Genomic DNA, 16,370 nt, shown 5'->3' with positions numbered 1-16,370 from the left:
TCTCTCTGACCCTCCCCTGCTTGTGCTCTCTCTCTCTCTCTCTCTCTCTGTCTCTCTCAAAAACAAATAACCATTTAAAAAAATCTTCAAAAAAAAAAATAAAGGAAATGCTACATGGAGCAGGGCCTTGAAAGATGAATAAGATTCTGCTAACTAGGTAAACACAGGAAGAGTATTCCAGGCTAAGGGAAAAGTGTAAGCAAGGGTGAAGAGTTAGGAAGATATAGGAAGATATTTAAGTTAGACTCCTAACTCACATAGCATACCAAAAATAAATTCCATATTATTAGAGATTTAAGTGAAAGAACATAAGAGTATTGGGAAAAAAATTAGGAGATTAGTTTCATAATTATAGGAGTAGACAATACCTTCCTGTGTAAGATAGTAACCTTGAAGTCACAACATAGTTTTATGACAAGTCACCATGAGCAAAATTGAGAGAAAAAGAAAAGAGTAGGGGAGAAATTTGCAACATATATGACAAAGATTTGTATTCCATAACATGTAAAGAAACTTTTATAAATCAATATGAAAAGGAACTCAAGACTTCTGGTTTCTGGTCTGGCATGTAAGAAGCTTGGAAGCTGTCGCTTGGTCCTAACAAGTAAAAAGTTGAACACATGGAAAAATCCACAAATCTTAAATCCATCAGAAAAGTGAGGTCACAGGGCAGACCAGTGCCCATGAAATTGGAGAGGCAGGTGAATACAGATAATCAGATAATACAGATAATACAGATAATCAGACCTCCACAGGAAACAGTGCCAGGGAAACCTAAATAGGTAAGCTTAGACTATAATTGACAAATTGCTAGAGGTTGTCAGTATGACAAGTCTGAGACTTAAAAACTCCAGGAGAATCCAGTGATAGGGGAACCCTCCCCCACGCACCCCCCACACTTTTGTGAGTTTTACCTTCAGGAGCTTGACCTGATTCTCAGAGTGAATATTAGAGAAAGATCTCCTCCAGTTTCCAGCAGGGAGAATGAGAAAGTAATCACTTTGAAATACACCAGAGTGTTTTGTTCTTAAGGAAGCCTTCCCTAAGGAGAAACTATTTTACCAGAGCCTAAACTGCTGGTGTTTTCAGACCCTAACAAAACTGGGGAAAAGAAACTGAGGAAATGAAAAATTCTAGCCCACTCTACTTTTCCATGTGGAAGAAGGGAAATACCCCATTCCAACCCACTCTATCCATTCTTTCCCACCTAAGCAGAGGAAGAAAACTATGAGAAACACTTGTAAAGTTCACAGTCTAGAGGAAAGGGCTCATTAAAAGACTGCAACCTGATCAGAGGACTCTCAAATGTTTCTCCATATCCCACAACTCACCACAACCTTACTGAAGGCTTATTTACAGAAGTTCCTTTTACCTCATGTCCAGCTATTAAGAAAAAAATTACAACATAATAAAAGCGTAAGAAATACATTTTGAAGAGACAGAGATTCAAAGATTCATCCAAGACAGACTCAAGCATGGCAGAGATGTTGGCGGGGAATTTAAAACAACTAGGATTAATATGCCATGGGCTGAGGGGCACCTGAGTTTGTGAAGCATCCAACTCTTGACTCCGGCTCAGGTCATGATCTCACAGTTCTGAGATGGAGCTCCACATCTGGCTCCATGCTAGGCATGGAGCCTGCTTAACATTCTCTTTCTCTCCCCTCTGGCCCTCTTCCACCCTCAAAAAATATCCTAAAGGCTCTAATGGATAAACAGTAGGCAATAATAGATGGGCAATGTAAGTACCTAGGTATATAATCTTCCAACTGCATAAAATCAACCATACAGAAAACATCTTGAGAGAAGTCAGAGGAAGAAACCACCTTACCAATTGAGGAGCAAAGATAAAAATTACATCTGACTTTTTTCAGAAACTATTCAAGCAAGAAGAGAACACAGTGAAATATTTAAAGTGTTGAAAGTAAAAAACCCACCAACACAGAATTCTCTACCCTGTGAAATTATCCTTCAAAAATGAAGGAGAAATGAAGACTGTCTCACATAAACAAAAATTGAGAGAATTTGTTGCCAGTAGACTTGCCTTCTAAAAGAAGTTCTTCTTAAGCCAGCTGGGTGGCTCAGTTGGTTAAGCGTCCAACTTTGGCTCAGGTCATGATCTCATGATTCGTGGATTCAAGCCCCACGTCGGGCTCTGTGCTGACAGCTCAGAGCCCACTTCAGATCCTCTGTCCACCCCTCTTTCTGGCCCTCCCTGCTCTCTCTATATATATATAAAAAATAAAATAAACTTTAAAAATTTTAAAAATAAATAAAAGAAGTTCTTCTAAAAGAAATTCTTCAGAAAAGGGAAATGATATGAGTCAGAAACTCAGATCTACATAAAGAAGAGTATCAGAGGGGCGCCTGGGTGGCGCAGTCGGTTAAGCGTCCGACTTCAGCCAGGTCACGATCTCACGGTCCGTGAGTTCGAGCCCCGCGTCAGGCTCTGGGCTGATGGCTCAGAGCCTGGAGCCTGTTTCCGTTCTGTGTCTCCCTCTCTCTCTGTCCCTCCCCCGTTCATGCTCTGTCTCTCTCTGTCCCAAAAATAAATAAAAAGTTGAAAAAAGAAAAAAAAAAAAAATTAAAAAAAAAAAAAAAAAAAGAAGAGTATCAGAAAAGAAAATAGGTGAAAGTCAAAAATTTTTATTTTTCTTATACTTAATTGATCTAACAAAAGTTTGTTCAAAATAATAGCATTAATGTATTTGATTATGTCTGCTTAAGTACATACATATGCTTATGTACGCTTCAATATAAGTGAAATGAATGACACAATGATGCAAAGGACAGGAGGGAAGAATGAGGATGATTGTGTTATTAAAAGATACTCATATTACCTGTGCAGCCAAATTGTGTTATTTGCAAGTGGACCTGGATTAGTTGTAAGTGTATACTGCAAACTCTAGGGCAACCCTAAAAAAAGTATAATTGATATGCTAAGAAAGGACAGAGAATGGAATCATATAAAATGTTCAATTAAAACCACAAAAGGCAAGGGGTGCCTGGGTGGCTCAGTTGGTTAAGTGTCCGACTCTTGATTTCGGCTCAGGTCGTGATCTCATGGTTCGTGAGTTTGAGCCCCACATCGGGCTCCACACTGACAGCACGAGCCTGTCTGGGATTCTCTCTCTCCCTCTCTCTCTGCCCCTCCTCCGCTCTCTCTGTATCTCAAAATAAATAAACTTTAAAAAATATTTTTAAATAAATAAATAAAAATAAAACCACAAAAGGCATAAAAAGAGCAGAAGACAAAAATAAGAACAAAGAACAAGGCAACAAATAGAATACAGAAGCAAATATCCAATTATATCAATAGTCACTTTAAATGTCAGTGGTCTAAATACACCAATTAAAAGACAAAGATTGCCAGAGTGGATAAAAAAAGAAGACCATCTGTATGTTGTCTACATGAAATCCATTTTAATTATAAAGACATAGATGAAAAGTAAATGGATAAAGGGTGTACCTGGGTGGCTCAGTCGGTTAAGCATCCGCCCTTGGCCCAGGTCATGATCTCACGGTTCATGGGTTCCCGCATCAGGCTATGTGCTGACAGCTTGGAGTCTGGAGCCTGCTTCGGATTCTGTGTGTGTGTCTCTCTCTCTGCCCTTCACCTGCTCGTGCTCTGTCTCTCTCTATCCTAAAAACAAATAAACATTAAAAAAAAAAAAAGTAAATGGATAAAGAAAGCTATATCATGCTGACACTCATTTTAAAAAGCAGAAGTTGCTACATTGATTTCAAACAGAGCAGACATCAAAGTAAGAAAAATTACCAGGGATAAAGAGAGGTATTACATAATAATAATAAAGGGGCCAACTTTCCAAGAAGACTTAGAAATCCTTAATATGTGTGTGCCTAACAACACAGCATCAAACTACATCAGAAAAAATTGATAGAACTGCAAAGAGAAATAGATCTCAAATCACAGTTGGACATTTCAACACCAGACTATCAGAAATAGACAGATACAGCAAGCAGAAAATCAGTACAGACATAGTTTAATTCAACAGCAATATCAATCAACTGGTTATAATTGACATCTATTGACCACTTCATCCAACAACAGCAGAATATACATTCTTCTCAAGTTCACATGGAACATTCACCAAGACAGACTACATTCTTGGGCCATAAAACACACATCAAAAAAAATTTTTAGGGGCACCTGGGTGGCTCAGTCAGTTAAGAATCCAACTCTTGATCTTGGCTCAGGTCATGATCTTACGGTTCGTGAAATCGAACTGCACATGGGCTCTACACTGACAGTGCAGAGCCTGCTTGGGATTCTCTCTCTCCTCTCTCTCTCTGCCCCTCACCAATCCCTCTCTTTCTCTCAAAATAAATAAATAAACTTTAAAAAAATTTATTTATTTTTGAGAGAGAGAGAGAGCGTGGGCAAGGAAGGGGCAGAGAGTGAGACACAGAATCTGAAGCAGGCTCCAGGCTCTGCACTGTCAGCACAGAGCCCAACACGGGGCCTGAACTCATGACTACAAGATTGTGACATGAGCTAGGTCGGACACTTAACCAACTGAGCCACCCAGGTGCCCAAAATAAATTTTTTAAATATAAATCATGCCCGAAGCAGTTTTTTTTTCTAGATATGTCTCCTGAGGCAAGGGAAACAAAATCAAAAATAAACTATTTGGACTACATCAAAATAAAAAGCTGCATAGTAAAGGAAACAATCAACAAAACTAAAAGGCAACCTACTTAATGGGAGAAGATATTTGCAAATGATATATCCAATAAAGGGTTAGTATCGAAAATACACAAAGAACTTATAAAACTCAGTTCCTAAAAAATGAATGATCCAATTAAAAATGGACAGAAGATATAAATAGACATTTCTCCAAATAAGACATCCAGATGGCCAATAGACATATAAAAAGATGTTCATCATCACTTATCATCAGGGAAATGTAAGTTGAAGCCAAAATATCATCTCACACCTGTTAGAATGGCTCTTATCAAAAAGACAAGAGATAGCAAGTGTTGGCAAGGACTCGGAGAAATAGGAACCCTCGTGCACTGTTGGTGGGGATGCAAACAGGTGCAACCACTATAGAAAACAGTGGCGGTTCCTCAAAAAGTTAAAAATAGGACTACCCTATGACCCAGCAATCACGCTACAGGGTATTTACCCAAATAATACAAAAACACTAATTCAAAGAGATACCTGCACCCCTATGTTTATAAGCAATTTTATTTACAATGGCCAAGATACGGAAGCAGCCCAAGTGTCCAGTGATTGATGAATGGATAAAGAAGATGTGGTATATATACAATGGAATATTATTCAGCCATAAAAAGGAATGAAATCTTGCCATTTGCAATGATGTGCAAAGAACTAGAGAGTATAAGGCTAGCCAAGTCTGTCAGTCAGAGAAAGACAAATACCATATGATTTCAATTTTATGTAGAATTTAGGAAACAAAACAAATTAACATAGGGAAAGAAAGAAAGAAAGAAGGAAAGAAAGAAAGAAAGAAAGAAAGAAAGAAAGAAAGAAAGAAAGAAAGAAAGAAAGAAAGAAAAAAGAGGCAAACCAAGAAACAGACTCTTAACTATACAGAACAAACTATGGTTACTGGTGGGGAGGTGGGGGGGGGGATGCGTTAAATAGATGATGGATATTAAGGAGGGCACTAGTGATGAGCACTGGGTGTTGTATATAAGTGATGAATCACTAAGCGCTACACCTGAAACTAATATTATACTGTGTATTAACAGACTGGAATTTAAATAAAAACTTGAAAAAAAAATTTAAAAATAAACCTAAGTGTAGATACAAAACAAAAACAAAAACAAACAACAGAAAAAGCACAACCCTATGCCCACAAATCCAATAGCCTGGATGAAATGGACCAACTCCTTAAAAGATACAATCTGCCAAATTTACATTCAAAAAATAGATGTTCTGAATGGCCTATATCTATTAAAGAAATTTAGTCAATGATTAATAACCATCCAACATAGTAAATACCAGGCTTTGATGGGTTCACTGGTGAATTATACCAAACACTTCAGGACAAAATTATATCAGCTCTCTATAATCTCTTCCAGAAGAAAGAAACAGAGGGAATACTTCCTAAATCATTCTATGAGGCCAGTATTACCCTAATACCAAAACCAGAGAAAGACAGTACAAGAAAACTACAGACCATTATCTATCACGAACATGGATGCAAAAAACCGTAATGAAACTTTATCAAATCAACAATGTAGAAAAAGAATTACACACCATGACCAAGCGGGATTTATCCCAAGTATGTAAGGTTGGTTTAACATTGATAAATCAATGAGTATAATATATCACATCAACAAGCTAAAGAAGAACGATCACATGATCATATTGATAGATGCAGAAAAAACACTTGTCAAAATCTAATACCCATTCATGATAAACAATACTTTCAGAAAATGAAGACTTCACCAAGACATATTATCATAAAATGGTCAAAAACCAAAGACAATGAAAAACTTTTAACAGAAGCAAGAAAAAAAACAACTTGACTCATACAAGTGTACCCCAATAAGGCTATCAGTGGATTTCTCAACAGAAATCTTGCAGACTAAAAAAGAGTGGGATGATATGTTCAAAGTACTAAAAGAAAAAAAAAAAACTGCCAACCAAGAGTGCTCTACCCAGCAAAGCTGTCCTTCAGAAATGAAGGAGATAAGACTTTCCTAGACAAACAAAATCTGGGGGAATTTATCACCTCTAGACTTGCCTTATAAGAAATGATAATAGAAGCTTTTAAGCTGAAATGAAAGAATGCTAATTAGTAACATGAAAAACATCGAAGTGTAAAACTCACTGGCAGGGGCACCTGGGTGGCTCAGTCAGTTAAGTGTCTGACTCTTGATTTGCGTTCACATCATGATCTCATGGGTTCATGAGTTTGAGCCCTACTTTGAACACAGAGCCTGCTTAAGATTCTCTGTCTCCCTCTATCTCTGCCCCTACCCCACATATGTGCATGTGCTCTCGCTCTCTCTCTCTCTCTCTCTCTCTCTCTCTCAAAATAAATAAACATTAAAAAAACCTCACTGGTAAAAGTAAGTATAGAGTCAAGTTCACAATACTCTATTGTCTATTGTAATGGTGGTATGTAAAGCAATTAACTCTAGTATAAAGGTTAAAAGGCATATTATTAATAACTGTAGCTAAAATAATTTTTTAATGGATACATGTAAATTGTGACACCAAAAACATAAAATGAGGGGCACCTGGGTGGCTCAGTCAGTTGGGCATCTGACTTTGGCTCAGGTCATGATCTCTTAGTTCATGAGTTTGAGCCCCATGTCTGTGCTGACAGCTCAGAGCCTGGAGCCTGCTTCAGATTCTTTGTCTCCCTCTCTTATGCCCCTCCCCCACTCGCATTCTCTATCTCCCTCTGTCTCTCTCTGTCTCTCACTCTCTCTCTCTGTCTCAAAAATAAATAAATATTAAAAGAAAAAAGCATAAAATAAGGGGGCTATGAAAGGGTAGAATTTTTCTCTGTGATCAAAGTTATTAGTTTAAAATAGACTGTTACAACTATAAGATGTTTCATGTAATCCTAGTAATAATGAAGCAAAACCTACAGCAGATACATAGAAGATCAAGATACAGAAAACAAAGCATACCAGTATAACTATAAAATCACAGAGGAAGACATCAAGAGAGGATAAAATAAAGGAATGATAAATAGCCAGAAAACAATGAACAAGAAGTCAATAATAAGCCCTTACCTATCAATAATTACTTCAAGTGTAGGGGCGCCTGGGTGGCTCAGTTGGTTAAGCATCTGACTTCGGCTCAGGTCATGATCTCATAGTCTATGAGTTTGAGCCCCACATCAGGCTCTGTGCTGGCAGCTCAGAGCCTGGAGCCTGCTTCAGATTCTGTCTCCCTCTCTCTCTGCCCCTCCCCTGCTCACTCTGTGTCTGTCTGTCTGTCTCTCTCAAAAATAAATATACATTAAAAAAATTTTTAAAAATTACTTTAAATGTAAATGGACAAATACTCAAATCAAAAGACAGAGTGGCTGAATGGATTTTTTTTTTAATTTTTTTTTTCAACGTTTTTAATTTATTTTTGGGACAGAGAGAGACAGAGCATGAACGGGGGAGGGGCAGAGAGAGAGGGAGACACAGAATCGGAAACAGGCTCCAGGCTCCGAGCCATCAGCCCAGAGCCTGACGCGGGGCTCGAACTCACGGACCGCGAGATCGTGACCTGGCTGAAGTCGGACGCTTAACCGACTGCGCCACCCAGGCGCCCCTGAATGGATTTTTAAAAAACAAAAAAGACCCAACTATATGCTGCCTTCAAAAGATTTCAGCTTTAAATCTTTATATTGGCAGCAAGTAAAGGGATGGAATAAGATATTTTTTGCAACTGGAAACCAAGAGAGAGTAAAGGTGGTTATACTTTTATCAGACAAGATAGACATTAAGTAAAAAACTAACAAGGCACAAAGAAGGTCATTATATAATGATAAAGGGATCGACTCATCAAGAGGCTATAACAACTATAAATATATATGCACCCAACATCAAAGTGCATAAATATATTAAACAAATATCAACAGATCTGAAAGCAGAAATAGACAGCAATGCAAGAATGGAAGGTGACTTCAATGCTCCACTTATGTTAGTGGATATATCATCCAGACAAAAAATTGATAAGGAAATATAAGACTTGAAGTACGGTTTAGACCAAATGGATCTAACAGACATATATATATAACATTCCATCCAACAGCAGCAGAATGCTCATTCCTCTCAAGTGCACATAGAACATTCTCCAAGATAAATCATGTGTCAGGTCACAAAACAAGTCTTAACAAACTTAAAGTTGAAATCTTAACAAGGAACTTCGATCACAGTGGTATAGCACAAGACGAAAACTGAAAAAGTCACAGATATGTCGAAATTAAATAACATGCTCCTGATCAGTCAATGGATCAAAGAAGAAATCAACAGGGAAATCAAAAAATATTAGGGGCGCCTGGGTGGCGCAGTCGGTTAAGCGTCCGACTTCAGCCAGGTCACGATCTCGCGGTCCGTGAGTTCGAGCCCCGCGTCAGGCTCTGGGCTGATGGCTCGGAGCCTGGAGCCTGTTTCCGATTCTGTGTCTCCCTCTCTCTCTGCCCCTCCCCCGGTTCATGCTCTGTCTCTCTCTGTCCCAAAAAAAAAAAAAAAAAAAAAAAAAAAAGTTGAAAAAAAAAAATATTAAAAGACAAAAGAACATTGAAACACAATATACCAATATGGGATGCAGCAAAAGCAGTTCTGAGAGGAAAGTTTGTCACAATAAATGCCTACATTAAGAAAAAAAGAAAGACCTGAAATAAACAACCTGACTTGACACCTTAAGAAACCAGAGGAAGAAGAGGGAGAAGAAGGAGGATGAGGAGGAGGAGGAGGGGGAGGGAGGGGAGGAGGAGAAGAAGAAGAGGAAAAGAACTAAGCCCCAGGTTAGCAGAAATAAATGAAGTAGAGATTACAAACACAACAGAAAAGGTCAGCAAAACTAAAAGTTTTTATTTAAGATAAACAAAGTTGACAAATATTTAGCTAGACTAATGGAAAAAGGAGAAAAGATTCAAATAAATAAAACTAGAAACAAAAGAGGAGACATTACAGGGGATACCATACAAACACAAAGGATCAGAAGGGACAACTGTGAACAATTATATACCAAGAAATTGGATAACCTATAAATAATGGATAAATGCTTAGAAACATACAATCTACCAAGACTGAACCATGAAGAAACAGAAAATATGAATAGATCTATAACTAATAAGGAAGTGAAATCAGGAATCAAAAATCTCCCAACAAAGAAAAGTCCAGGACCAGATGGCTTTACTGGTGAATTGAACGAAACATTTAAAGAACTAAGGCCTTCTCAACTCTTCCAAAAAACTGATGAGGAAGAAACACTTCCAAATTCATTTTACAAGGTTATGATTACCCTGATACTAAAGCCAGACAAGGACACTGCATGGAAATTACAGGCCAATATTCCTGATGAATATAAATGCAAAAATCGTCAACAAAGTCTCAGCAATCTGCATTCAACAGCACAATTAAAGGATCATATCTCATAGTCAAGTGGGATGTATCCCTTCGTGGCAAGAATGGTTCAACAGGTGTGAATCAGTGTAATCTCATGATTACACTGGCATTAAGGGGAGGGAAATCACAGAGGAGTAGTGTCATTCTCATCACATCATATCCAGGGTACATATTATCAACAGGACTTTTCGCTGTTGATGTTGACTGTGATCACCCAACTGAGGTTTGTCAGCTTTCTGCCCTGTGAAGTTACTCCCCACCACTCCTGCCCTTTTCTGTTCTGTACTCTTGGAGGGAGGTCACAACCTGGAGGCCACACTGGAGGAGTAGCTACACAGATTATTTGGAATTCTTCTGCATGCGGTATTTGTCTCTCCTCCCCTTGTATTTATTTATTCATTTATTTATATCAGTAGGGATCCGTGCATGTTTATTTATACTTTAGGTTATAATCCAAAACGATTTTGTTGTTCCAATTGTCCAGCTTTGGCCACTGGGAGCACTCTCTGCTGGCTCCTGTGTTCCTTGTCATTTTTCACACGGATGACTATAACCTCCATAAATAAAACGTCTGTGGGGTCCTTAACAATTTTTGAACGTAAAAGGGATCTGAGAACAAAGTTTGAGAACTGGAGCTCTAGGGGACCCTCCACTTGACCCCAACACCACGTGTGGGCGTGGCTCTGCAGGAAGGGTAGGAGCAGAGGCCACACTCGCGCACCCACGGGGACATCGACTTCCCCGTGCCACGCACTCCGTCCAAAGGTTTTCTCCCAGTCTGCAAACGCACGAGCGCCCACTCTGACGAAGCTCATCCTGCCGTGCCTTTCTAGAAAAGGCCACTGCGGGGCGCGCGGCCCACAGTGAGTCACGCACCAGCAAGTCGGGAAGGGACAGGCATGTTGGAGGACTCAGCGCTTTCCTCCGCGGAGCCGGGGCCCTGGCCCGGCCGGCCCATGGGTCTCACTCCCCTCCAGGCTCAGCCGGTTTGCGCTCCCGGGCCACCTAAGGCGTGCAGGTGTGACGGCCGCGGGCAAGAGCGCTCCTGCAGCAGTGGCGGGGCGCGTGAGGAGAAGCCGCCGGGTTCCTCGTCCTCGCAAGGGCTCCCCAGTGCCCTCCACCTGCCGGTCCCTGCTGAAAGCAGCCGGACAGCTCCCGGGCCGTGGCCCCGCTTCTGCCCTTTCCTCTGGGGCCCGGCTGGCTGGGCCCGGCCGACCCTTTCTTCAGCGAGCGCCAGGCAGACAGAGATAACCGGCTGCAGCTGGAGACCCGGCTAATTGATACAATAAGTTCTGTAATTGCCTCGAAAATAAGGTAATGATTTGGCAGAGGGAATGCTTTGATCTTATCAGCCAAGAAAGACCTCTCCAAATGAAACTTCAGAGGGACTGGAGGCCTCCAACTTGGAGTGTGAAACCCAGGGACCGTCTACTCCCCACCCCCAACCCGCCCTTGCCCCTATGTCCCCTGTGCCCTGCCTTACACTCCAGGCTTTCCAGGCTTTTCAAGAAGGAATGGAAGAAGCAGACTTTTCCTAGACTAAAATATAACATTCGCACATATGCCAGGGGTTACGTATGGAGAAGGAAGGGGTGGCTTCCAGCCCTAGGGACGCTGTAAAAAGGATTGGGTAGGTGGGGCAGACTGGGATTATGAGAACCCTGATTTGGCTCAAGCCTGATGAGGTTTCTTATAGAGTGAGGGCTGCTGATTTTGAGCTTTTCAGGCAGGAGGGGGTACCCAGAGGGAGAAGAACCTTAGTCTTGCTTTCTCCAAGAATCTGCACACACACACACACACACACACACACACACACACACACACACCCTTGCTCTGCACTGTGGGTGTCCCTGTCTGGCAGGGGCCCCAGCACAAAGAGGATTAGAGAGATGAGCTAATCTGGTTTGTGTGCCAGACATGGCCCCAGAAAGGGCCCTTGTCTACCCTGATGTTTGAGGGGGTGAAGGAGTGAGGAGTCCTCCTCCTTTTGGGGGCCTGCTGGCTGACAGTATCAAAGACTCCTTCCCACTGGGGGTCCAAAGGATGCTGGAGTCCTAACTTCAGGGTCAAATCTAGGGAGCAAAGAAGCAGAGGCCTTGGAGAACAGGGTGGGCTGTCCTACAAGAAACAAGAGAGAAAGAGAGAGACAGAAATTGGCCCCCACAGAGGGAACTAGATGTCCACCCCACTTGTCTTGCCAGTGAGGAAACTGAGGCCAGGAGTGCAAAAGCGACCTTCGGAATCATGGAAATCAAGAAAGCTCAGGAAAAGCGTCTCAGGGCTCCTTGTGCACGCAGCAGGCTCGGAATCATGCATGGCTGGGTTGAGGGAAAACGGTTTTTCTGATTTTTTTCAGTCCAGTGTGCTTTGCACCGTGTTGCAGGGCCTATGGAGGAAGGTGTGAGAAAGAGAAGAACAGAGACAAAGAGAAACAAAGATACACACAGAAAAATACAGAGGGGAACACAGACACACAGAGGGAGTCAGAAAAGACATGGAGAGTGAAAGACAAGAGAGAGACATAAAGAGAAAGAGAGATTCATAAAGAGAAAGATGGAGAGAAGTTCAGACAGCGGGCAAAAGGCCAGCAGACACAGACACACAGAGAAGACAAACGAAGACAGACAGAGAGACAAACATAGAAAGACAGGAATGGACACAGCATGATAGAAATAGGAGCCAGACGGAGACAGACCTAGAGAGACACAGAGAGGACATGGGGAGAGCAAGAAGCAGAGCAAAGTGAGGAAGGCAGAGTGGGAGGGAGGAAGATAGTGGGTTCCGCAGATTTGGGTCCGCTGGAAGCAAACCTCGCTTCCAGATCATTCTAGGACCCAGAACAGGTGGTGGGGAGAGAAAGAGAGCTCAGTGTTATTGGATACAGGCAGATTGGGAGAGGGTGGCTGGGGGCAAAGTGGGAACCACTCTCCCTTGGGGTTAGGCTGGTCAGTGACCACCCAGAATCCCAGCAGCACACCCACTGGCCTCACACAGAACCTGGGCCACCCGCCCAGGATGGCTGTGAGCCCGCCTACCGCCTGGCTCCAGTCTGATTACAGCCAAAACACTAAAAGGCTCCAGACCCCCTTGCCCCGCCCCCATGGTCCCGCCTCCCCAAGCCTCTGCCCTTCCTTCCCCTTCTCCCCTAGCTCCCTGTTTCTCCCAAGCCCCTTAGGGGAGGAATCTACTCTCCTGTTTGGCCACTGGCTGGGAGGAAGAGGGTCCCTGTCTCTGGCCTGCCCCACCAAGCCCCCTTCACTGGTTTGGGCTGGATGCTCCTTCCCTCCAAAGCCCTCTTGGCCTGGCCTCTTTGAGACACGTTCCATGCCTCGCCTGGGAGCTCATAAATACCAAGGAGAGGCCAGTCAGGCGGTGTGCAAAGTGTAGATTCCCCCACTCCACCCCCCTTAAAAGCCCCTGTGTTCTTCCCAAGCTCCCTCCTCTTCCCTAGACACCTGCATGGGGTGGCTAGGGAGGGAGAGACGAGGTGGGGGCACGGAGGCCTGTGTGAACCTGGCCCCATTTCAAATAAGACTTGCCTCGGTCTGCAAAGAAAGCTCAGGAAAAGCGTCTCAGGGCTCCTTGTGCAAGCAGCAGGCTCAGGAATTCCTTGACTCCCATCCAAACCTCCCCCCAGCCCCTTCTCGGCCTTTCTCTCTGCTCATTACCATCCACACCACCTCCCACCCACCAGGAAAGAGAGAAGGTCATCACCAAAGGGGTCCAGGGAAGGGGGAGCCTCCTCCTCGGGGGTCAACCAGGGTAGAGTAAGAGCTGTTTACCCACACCACCCGAACTCCCCTTAGCTCATCTCCACTCTCATCCAAGGGCCAGTAAAAACTCAAAATCATTCAGCCTCACGCAGCTGAGAAGAGAGTGAAGGAAGTCCCCATGGGGGAGCAGAGTGTGAGGTTAGATATCAAGGGTGAGGGGGGAGACCCTTCTTTGGGCAGCCACTTTTGAGAAGGCAGGGGGCTACGGTGCCACCTTGAGGAAGAAGGGGGACTGGCTCTGCTGGTTGCCCCAGGGAATCCAGGATTCTCGGGGAGCCAGGATTCTTCCCCAAGGCCTCTGTTTTCACTGCCCACTAAATCTGCGGTATGCAGCCTCGAACAGCAAAGCCTAGTGAACCACTCCTCGGGTGGCTTTATTGTATTTGCAAGAAAACACCTTGGAGTAAGACCCTTTGTCTCCTTCTGTGTCATTTAGGATGCTCTGGCCAGTGCTGGGCATACAGCAGGTGTTCAATAAGTGCCAACCTGACTCTATGCAGTGCCCTCCAGACGAGAACTTGACTCCCAAATTAGTGACTCCTCCCCTGCCTCCCATTAGGGTGGAGTGAGGGTAGGGGTGGGAGGGAGGAGCAGGTCAGGCACTAGCCTGAGCCTCTGGCCTTGACCCTCGGCCTGGAAGCCCCACAACAGGCCCTCGCGTGAGGAGCTGAGCTCTCCAGTAGCGTCTAGGACCTTGAGACTGAAAGTTTATTTTGAGATATGAAGTCCAAAGTGGCAGATCCCAGAAAACCTCTTCTCTGGCTCCGTATTTGTTCTCTAGTTAAGTGGTTGAGTGCAGCTCTTGCAGGCAGCTGGCTCCTGCAGCCTGGGGTTCCTCCTGGGGAGCCAGGGGGCTCGGAGGGGAGGGGAGGAAGAAGAGGAAGGAGCAGAGCCTCATCTTGGGTTGTCCACTCTACAGCAAAGGTAGCCTGTAAGCACTGGGGAGAAGTCTTGTCCCCTCATCCACTGCCCTCCCTCTTCGAGCTGCTGATGTTTCTGGGGGCCTCCTTAGCTCAGCAACATGCTTTAATAGTTGAGCATCTATGTTGTGCCAAGACACGGTCCCACTTGACTGTGAAGACAGCTGAAGCCAAAGAAGGGGCCTCAGAAGTGAGTCTGGGGCCCAAGTGGGTGAGTCCGCACGGTTAGGGCTGATGTGATCATCTCCAGCCCACCCCACAACCTCGGGCCCATATGTAGAAACAAACACAGGGCCAGAGTCACACCCAGGCCTAAGCACACAGGGGAGTCTGGGAGAGGCTGTCCCAGCTTGCAGACCTTATAGACTGCTGCCCAGCACCAGGGTGGGGCTGGGCTGGGAGGAGGTGAAAGAGTGGTCCAAGGAGAGGGGCCCAGCCAGGAAGGAGCCTGGGCCCAGTCCTTTCTCACCTGTCCCTCTCAGGGAAGCTCGGCAGAGAGTCTGCTTTTTGAGAGTCTTTTTGATGAAACACAAGGGCTGCTGGATACTTTCAGACTCAGGGAAAGGAGAGAAGGGGAGGGAAGGGTCAGCTGGTTGGTAGGGAGGGATGTGGCTACATGCTGGCCCTGCTTGGTCTCTGCAGTCAACCCTCTCCCACTCCTATGCAACTCCAGTCCAGCCCCCAATTTCAACCCCTATGCCCCACCCCACAGGACTTGGGCCACCCTGGCTACCTAGCTGAACTCCTCTCCTTCCCCCAGCTCCTTGCTGCCCCCATGCCACCCTTTGCACACCAGCGCATACCCACCATAGTGTCTCTGTGTTGGCTGTACCCTCTGCTGCGAATGCTCTCCACCAAAAATCTGCCCGGCTTGTTCCCTGGCCTCCTCCAGTCTTTGCTTGAATGTTGCCTTAGTGAGCCTACCTTCATCATCCTAGTTACAACGTTGTCCTTCCCACTGCTCTTACTCCTTTCTAACATACTATATGTTTTACTTATGATGTATACTGTGTATTGTCCGTGTTATCCCAGTAGAAGGTAAACTCCATGAGGGCAGAAAGTGTTTTGTTTTGCCTTGTTCACTAGCAGACTGTTCTAGCACAGTCTGGCACTGGTAAGGAGTAGATAAATATTTGTTGAATTAATGAAGGCACTTTGGCCCCTGCCACAGAAAGTAAGGTAGAGAGGTAGGGAGAGGGGATAAAGGTCCTTCTGAGCCCTTCCCGCCCCCCTCCCCCATATCTGCCCCTGGGATGTCTGCAGCTGCGCGGTGTCCACTCACACTCAGGCGGCTCTAACACCCCACCCCCCAACCCCACCCCACCGGCAGGCCCCTCAACCAAGAACTGACAGTGAGTTTGGGGTTGAGGAGGATGGGCAGTTTCCAGAGCATTGTTTACACCGGGGCTTTACAGTTTAGATAAATCATGGGGACAGGCATAAAGACACTTGGGAATGAGGGGTTACACAGGAGAAACTGAGGCTGGAGAAGAGGTCAGGCCACTTCCCAACTCTCCAAGTTGGAAGGCCGGGGCCACTCTGATCCCAAAGGTTCTACCAGCCTGCCTGGTAAGTGCGGGGAGAGAAGAGGGGTGTCACC

At 44.3% G+C, this 16,370-nt stretch overlaps 1 protein-coding gene across 1 annotated transcript in view; it reads right to left on the bottom strand.

The window, feature by feature from the left end:
- Window positions 1–3,403: 3,403 nt before the first annotated feature.
- ST7L (suppression of tumorigenicity 7 like) overlaps window positions 3,404–16,370 on the bottom strand; it is a 105,443-nt gene continuing 92,476 nt past the window's right edge. Inside the window, exon 15 of the mRNA XM_058716192.1 lies at window positions 3,404–3,643. Within this exon, the coding sequence (XP_058572175.1) occupies window positions 3,614–3,643 (30 nt within the window). The 3' untranslated portion in view covers window positions 3,404–3,613. The remainder of the gene's footprint in view (window positions 3,644–16,370) is intronic.

Source organism: Neofelis nebulosa, chromosome 2 (genome assembly GCF_028018385.1).
Source record: "Neofelis nebulosa isolate mNeoNeb1 chromosome 2, mNeoNeb1.pri, whole genome shotgun sequence".
Taxonomy (NCBI): domain Eukaryota; kingdom Metazoa; phylum Chordata; class Mammalia; order Carnivora; family Felidae; genus Neofelis; species Neofelis nebulosa.
The sequence above is the reverse complement of the archived record's forward strand: the minus strand, read 5'-3'. Positions and strand labels throughout refer to the sequence as shown.